We start from the raw sequence: 7,616 nt of genomic DNA, 5'->3' as shown, positions 1-7,616 counted from the left end.
TGAGATTACGCCCCGCGTAATCCCAAACCCTCAGCCTATAAATAGAACTCGAATTCAACCATTTTCTCTTGTTCAAACTCTTCCCTCTCTCTAAGTTTTGCCTCGTTTTGCGTGCCGTTTATACCCCGAAGCCCCGGTATCATTCCCGAGCCCCGAAGCAAGATCCGAAGCCCCGAGGATCCCAAAGAGCGTTATTCCCGAGCCGAAGCTCTGCCCGCGAGGAGTTCGATTTTGGTGAAGATCTTCCAGATCTATCGAAGTATACTACTTCTATAAGTCGTAGTGCTGTCGGATCATCTTCTGATCAAGTGAGTGCGTAGTTATTTTCTTTCCAACGCAATATTATGAAGTATTTAATATAAAATACGTGCTACGTGTAAATATTTTGTGGTTATATGTGTGAATGTATATTCACTCTCTTCTATCTCATAGATCTGATATATTCTCTATGAAATACGTGTTATGTGTGTATGCCTCATCTGTTATGTGGAATATGTATTGATTAAAGCATGCTATATAGGTTTTTAAACAATGTATAAAAATGTATATTTTTATCTACTAATATGTTGGGTAGAACATGGGTAGATAATTGGTGTGAAATAAACAGATGAGAGGCCTCGGTGTTATTGGTGTTACTCTAGTCATTCAGCAGAGTATGGATGACGACCACGGACTATTCTAGACTGTCCTGTGGAACACTAGCAGGCTCATTACCTGTAGGTGTTGTGAACGACATGTTCACCGGTGTACTCTATCCCCCACATGGTTGCCTTTAGGACACTTATTGTTGAGGAAGCCCCTCTGCAGTGATGTCCGTCCCGATGAAAATCCTGAAATAGGTTCCTTATAATAGATGTTATTTTTAGGAACGTAAGGTGAGGATAACGGGAATGGGTAATCGGGTTTATTGTTGATTGTTGAAATTAAATATAATTATTGTGGGTTGAAAACCCTATATGCTCACCAGGCTCCCAAGCCTGACCCATTCAGTTTATTTGTATTACAGGAAGTGGCGCAAGAGCTTAAGATGGGCGAATTATCAAGTTGTTTTGTTTGCAAGTCTGTATACGTATATATTTCACTACTAGAAAAACAACCTTTTACGACGCTCATTGCCCGTCGTAAAAGGCTCAGACGACGCGCAAATGCGTGTCAAGGAAGGCCCTGTCATAAAGAGAGACGACGCGCATTTACGACGCTCATTTACGACGCGCAATTACGACGCGCGTTTACGACACGCAATGCGTATCAAGGAAGGCCCTGTCATAAAGGAAGACGACACGCATTCGCGTGTTGTAACCTTACGACGCGCGTGTTAATGACACGCAATGCGTATCAAGAAAGCCCCTGTCAAGAAAGGCCATGTCATAAATGAAGATGACACACATTTTTGCGTATCATAAATTTAAATATTTAAAAAAATATATATTTATATATTTATTAATTTTTAAATTAAATTTGCATTTAATGTGTCATAATAGAAATAAAATACCATATACAAAAAAATACAATCCATTGAATAAACTTTAATGTCATACAATTCTAATTCTTACAATATATAAATTTGCATTCATCTAATCTACTCTATGTTTCATAATAACAATTGAAATGAAGAATACAACACTTGCATTTTCAGCATCTTATCTCTTTCGGCTTGAGCTTTCTTTTCCACTTCTAACTCGAGAGCTATTCGCTTTCATCAACCCTGTAAACACAACACAAAATCACTTGTCATTTTCATTCGCTTTCCAATTTCCGTTGTGTGTTTTCCTATTTCCTTAGTTTGTGTACAATGGAGCAAGCAAGTGTGTATTGAAGCACCTTCCATGTAATAGTACCCCCTTGACCAATACTAGTATCAGAACATAAAGCACCTTTCTGCACAAAAAACAACAATAAGTCAACAAAGAGTCAACATGTTAGTTGCAGCCTTGTTTCTTCTTCTTCTTCTGAACTCATCTCTTGCAACCATTGCTCTAAGCCTACTCTGAATAGATACAACAACTCCTTGTCAAAACATGTACAACCGGTTTCAATCAAGACACTTAATCAATCAAAAACTTCAACAATTAATTTATTTCCTTATTAAAGTTAGTTCTTTTACAGCTATATGTTTGAAGATATAAAGAAAAAAAATGTCAAAGGAGAATAAGGAAATACTGAATGGTAGAACCTCATTACTTTTATGCACACAATTATTCAAACCAGACTGCCAAATTCTAACAACTTCTCCAACTGTTCTGTTTTCAATCCTGTCAAGCACAATTTTTTCACAAGTAAGGCAGAAGCATGGAAATAAATAAAAGTGGGCTTCTTGAATTATCCTTCATTTTGATAAATATACAAAGTTATATGATGTGTGTGTACCTAATGGGGCCATATCTTGGTCCACGACGGAGTACAACAATGAAACGTGATCCCTCTTCATAACCTCGAATTCCAGTCCTTCAAATTTCTGGAGTGCCATCTTCCTCCTTCAAAACAAGAAATATGGTGTCTTCCTTCTCAATTTGAACAGGAAATGACCATTTTGTGCCTTCATCACGGATCTATTAGATAAACAATATGTAAGGAAAATATCACTATAATAAATAGATAAAAATTGTATAATGAAAGAAATACACACACACACACGAAGGACCCCTAATCACCTGTAGCTTGCTAGGTTGGTCAGTCTCACGGTAAACAAAGAAGACTCATACATCAGATGCTCGCAACATTCTCGGTTCATCTTCGCTGCCTAGCTTCAAATATATATCTTGACCAAGTCTATTGGTGAATGTCATAAATGGACGCACACTGATTACCTAAAGTTGACAATGAAAAAGTTTAAGTTCTAGACAAAAATATAAGCACATAGGAGACAAATGAAGATCATAAGTTCTGATTACCTAAATTGTTTTACATTCTTGAAATCTGCTTAGAAAACACAATAAATTGTTTGTCCAAAAACATCTTAAGAATAAAGAATAGAGGAAACAAACAGCAGGGGTATTTTCATCCAACAATAGTGTAAAAATCTACTTAGAAAACACAAAATGAAGCAAAACCCCAAACTTTTTACACTTGGACAGGTAAATTCATGAAATAATCACAATATCACATAGATACAGTAGGAAAATTCGTATGATCACATTCCATGGCTGTTGAATTACTTTAATAATAAAAAGCAGTAATAGTTATTTCACCTCCAGGATAGCCAGATCCAAACTCCCTATGAATGTTTCCAGCAGTTTCATCAAAGACCCAATTTCTCAATGCTCGTTCCCTTGTCACCTGTATCATCAAATGGGTGATACTGTAATAACAGTGAGATCTAATTTGAAACACAACAAGTCGTCATTGAGTAATTGGAAATAAAATTCATATACCTTCGCGGCTTATGGGTACAACAACAACCAAGTTCCAGAAATTTTTGCAATCTAAGTGGGAGACGTGATACCCAAATAAGGAATTGTCTCAAAGCCATGCACATGCAATCGCTTTTTCCAATGTTGAAACATGACTGCATAAATTGAAAATCATGTGAAAAAAAAAAGTAAAAAGATGGAATATCTCACAATGTGTAACTCGAGGGGGGATTCAGAAACAACGACACCATCAGTGGAATTTAATTTTAAGGAAGCAGGCCCTGCATCAGTGACTGGAGGTGATGCTGTAGGAATCAAATCTTGGACTTCAGCTAAAACAGGAGGTGGGGAGGGCTGTCTTATAATCTCCATCTGAATAGGGGGGGGTTTCTGGTTTTTCATCAAAACAAATCAAGGAATCCAGTTCATTAACATGAGCCTGATTGCTGTTTTTTGTTGGTAAAATAGTTGATTCTTCTACACTTGGTTTTTCATGTTCTAAGTTGCTGCTAATTTTTTCAACTGAAGCACCATTCTCCAACAAATGAAGCTTCTTCTCCCTTGCAACATCAAAATAACAAAAAATAAAAATTATTAGTACATCAAGAAAAACAAAAATCATATTAGTTCTAGTTATAGATCATTAGAGCAAATACAAGAAATAACAATGTGTTTTCCTTGATTTGTTAACTATATAGCATCCTACTTACATCTCTTCCTATCTTTTTGAAATAAAAAGCCTTAGTAACCAATAAAATAGTATGTACAATGTTGTAATAGAACGAAATGAAAGTAATACACAAATAAATGAAATCATGTTGCCATTTCTAGTGTTCAGCCCTATAATATTGGGCCGAGATTACAATAGCAATAGTGGAATGGAGTTTACAAGGAAACCAACCTTGGGATTTCCACTGGTGACAAATCTATATTGCTTGGATAACGAACCTGAGATACATATAAGAGTATAAGCACTCCATGTTACTGAATCAAAAAAGGTTACATGAACAAATAACAACGTACTTCTAAATTTATTTGTTACTTTCCTTTTCCTATTATAACATCGTAGCACCCAATTATAGTAATGTCATGCAAAGACATGATATTTACTGCTATGATTGAGTAGATTTTTCATGCAATAATAGGAAGAAAAAAATGAAAGTAAGATGCTAATGCTATGCATTTAGACGAATCCAAAAAGAAAATGAAGTTACCGCAACATTGAAGGTAGGAGCTGGGTGTTGTCCACGAAGTCCATTCGGGCTCAAAATAGAATGTCTGGAGAGAGTTTCTTCCCTTGCACGAGGAATATTTAGAGAACTAAAGCAGCAAGAAAACCAAAATCACTAGTTTGTGTCATAAAAACAACCACCATCAATTCTAAGTTCTAACTAAGGACCTGATAATGTCAAAAGGTAACACGATCTCTTTTTACAAGGATCCCTTTGGTGAAATACATGCCAAAGGGTATAAAATATCGGATTTATTTGTCCTCCACATAATTAGGAACCAACGAATTGCAATAACCATCTTCAAATTGTACACAGTAAAAATCCCTAGAAGTTTCAATTTAGTCATTAATTTTTATCCCATTCATTCTGTCGGTAGACATGCTGAGTTGGCATCCTATACTTCACACGGATTCTCCACATCAATACTTTATTTTCTTCTTATATTATAGAGAAAAAAAGAGAGGGGGAGGGGATATGAAGTACATAACAAATTGAAAAGAACACTTACAATTGCCTAGTTTGCTCTTCCAGAGTATTAACAGGTGAATACAACTGCATCCGAGTATCTTGATAGCCATACCCCCCATTAGCATTATTAACCTGTACATGTGGTGCCTGGTGCTTTATCATAGAAAAGTAAAGTTTGTTTCTATCAAATTGCTATATAACCTTTGGAAGATATACGTTCTAAAATCTAAAAATAATCATCAGATTTTCACATGTTTACACCAATATGGCAATAATCGATCGTCTTATTAAAAAAGTGGTTATGTCACATAACATAACAGCCACAAACTATTGCCATATTGCATGCTAGGTCACTCATCATGTACTTGTAGTCTTATACAAACCGAACATTGAACTTCATATTTTGTTCCGCTTTAAGCTTTTGAACAGGTAAACCCATCTGAGAAGGCATCCTATGTGGCATATAGTTGGCAAATAGTGTCCACTCTATGTTCATGTGGTGCTGACATGGTATCCAACGTGGACTTTTTAATTTAAATTCTATTAGAACTTACAAATAATACCATAAATATAAATACACCCATTCCCATAATACAATAACGGAAACAGAGAAGATGGACATCAGACCAAATGTGGATTTTATGCATCTCCACCCAAGATCTGGATGTCAAAGGGGAGTGAAAAGCTATCATCTAAGATTGTAGAATCCAATGTTTATGATATGTGTATACTAACTGGATCGTGCTTTTTTATAGCAAACATGGAGTCCCAACGACCTGTTGTATTAGTTCTAAGTGGAAAATCAAAAAGCGAGAAGGAATTTGCAAGGTCTTTAAAAGAAAGTTCATCCCTTAAAATCACAGATGATGTAAAATTCCAGACCTATTTGCATTCTGAGATGGAAAAGCAATCGGAAAAAGATGAATTCAACATTGATACTTACATGGATCCTGAAATCACTAAAGAAGGGCATTGGTCCTTCAGAAAAAAGATGAAAAAGCTGACTACTGAAGAAGGGCTTCATGGAGAAAATTGCAATCAAGCCCTAAATTGAATAGTTCTCCATTTAAAGAAAACACAGTATAGGGCTAGAGTTGATAATTTGGAAGAAAAAAGATGAAGAACAGAAGAATATGAGGTCAAAGTAACAGAATGGAATAAATAAAGGAAAATTCTTACCTTTTTCTTCGAACGGAGGGTCAATTGACTTTCAATTTTCGGTGTTAGGGCTTAGCGATTGTAAGAGGAAGAAGACAGACGTACTCTCATAGATGATGGTTGTATGCGCTTGATTTTGCAAAGACGAGTTAAAGGAAAGAACTAGGGTTTTCTTGTTGTAAGTCAGGGGAGAAGCCGAGAAAGTAATTAGAGGAGAAGGGGGGAATCGCTCAAGAAGAAAAATAGGATGTCTTCGTAAGATGGAAGGGAAAATTGGTTTAGAAGCTGGTCAAACGTAATGAAATGTTGAAACGTTTGGAAACAACTTCTCCCAAATGGTTGGAGAAGATGGTCGGAGACAGTTGGCGGTGCGAGATCGGAGGTTGGGTGGTGGTGCGATGCTGCTATGAAGACCAACGCCCTAGGGCTTTTTCTTGCTAATCGGAAGAGGCGGGGGGGTTTAATTTTTGGGATCCAGTATAGGCGGGTGAAATCCCGCTTAAAACGCGTGTTTCATTAAAAAATTATAAAGCGACACTCTTAGATGACACACGTTTTATGAAAGGTGCCCTCCGCTTTTTCTTTTTTTTTTTTTCTTTTCTGACACTAATTTTAGGGCACGCACAAATGCGGTGCCCTCTATCCTTCATATTTTGCAAAACTGACATTATTTTTTAGGGCACGCACAAATGCGTATCGTCTATCAGCGCGTGTCATTGTTTGCGCGTCATTAAAGGGCTTTTTTCTAGTAGTGTTTGTTGAATGACTTGTAATGCTATCGTTTATGCTTTATGATCTGTATCGGAACATGACATCCCGACTTTTGATTATGAAATGAATTCATATTTCATTATGAAATGTTTTGATAAATATCTATTTTATCATGTTTTGTTTTTGGGAACAAATTCCGCATCTCTTTCAAAATCAAAAGGATTTACTCTGAAAATGTTTAAAAAGCATAAATGAAATCGGTCTTTTCTGGCCGAGATTTTGGGGATGTCACAGTTGGTATCAGAGCATTAGTTTAAGCGAACTAGGAATTTGTAGGATTTCTAGACTTAAACTTAGGATGCTAAGTGGAGATTGTGAGATGTGTGTCTGATAAATTTTAGACACGAGCACTAGTTTATTTTAGGAAAGTTGCCTAAAATGCTTTTATGTGCTAAATGTTATATGTTGCCATACATGATATTAATTGTTCGGATCTACGGTTTGTTGCCAACCGGATCTGAAGGTTTATGTGTTTAGGATTCTAAGCGTATGTATACGATATTAGAACTAGCATGTAATCGTTTGGAGTAATAAGGTGAAATTATTCGGTGTATAGATCAAAATGGTGAGAACAAGAAGCGGAGTTGGAAATGCTGATGAAAACAGGAATCAACCGCCTGTAAATCAACAAGTACAT

The 7,616-nt window shown here is 36.3% G+C and overlaps 1 protein-coding gene across 8 annotated transcripts; it reads right to left on the bottom strand.

Moving 5' to 3' along the window:
* Nucleotides 1-1,496: 1,496 nt before the first annotated feature.
* On the bottom strand, nucleotides 1,497-6,665 carry LOC145128557 (AMSH-like ubiquitin thioesterase 1). 8 transcript variants are annotated; one of them, XM_079063361.1, is made up of 12 exons: nucleotides 6,230-6,665; nucleotides 5,994-6,095; nucleotides 5,091-5,203; nucleotides 4,565-4,670; nucleotides 4,252-4,298; nucleotides 3,372-3,910; nucleotides 3,189-3,276; nucleotides 2,652-2,807; nucleotides 2,368-2,549; nucleotides 2,174-2,252; nucleotides 1,822-1,878; nucleotides 1,497-1,705 (listed from the first exon to the last, which is right to left on the bottom strand). In XM_079063361.1, exons 2-6 carry the CDS (start codon nucleotides 6,072-6,074, stop codon nucleotides 3,679-3,681), a joined length of 579 nt encoding a protein of 192 aa, XP_078919487.1. In that variant the 5' UTR covers nucleotides 6,075-6,095; nucleotides 6,230-6,665; the 3' UTR covers nucleotides 1,497-1,705; nucleotides 1,822-1,878; nucleotides 2,174-2,252; nucleotides 2,368-2,549; nucleotides 2,652-2,807; nucleotides 3,189-3,276; nucleotides 3,372-3,678. The 8 variants fall into 8 exon arrangements, with proteins under 8 accessions (XP_078919487.1, XP_078919486.1, XP_078919488.1 ...); XM_079063360.1 differs by having other exon boundaries at nucleotides 1,822-1,987; nucleotides 2,182-2,252; XM_079063362.1 differs by having other exon boundaries at nucleotides 2,182-2,252.
* Nucleotides 6,666-7,616: the final 951 nt, after the last annotated feature.

Source organism: Lactuca virosa, chromosome 8, assembly GCF_052849685.1.
Source record: "Lactuca virosa cultivar CGN04683 chromosome 8, Lactuca_virosa_CGN04683_v6, whole genome shotgun sequence".
Lineage (NCBI taxonomy): Eukaryota > Viridiplantae > Streptophyta > Magnoliopsida > Asterales > Asteraceae > Lactuca > Lactuca virosa.
The sequence above is the reverse complement of the archived record's forward strand: the minus strand, read 5'-3'. Positions and strand labels throughout refer to the sequence as shown.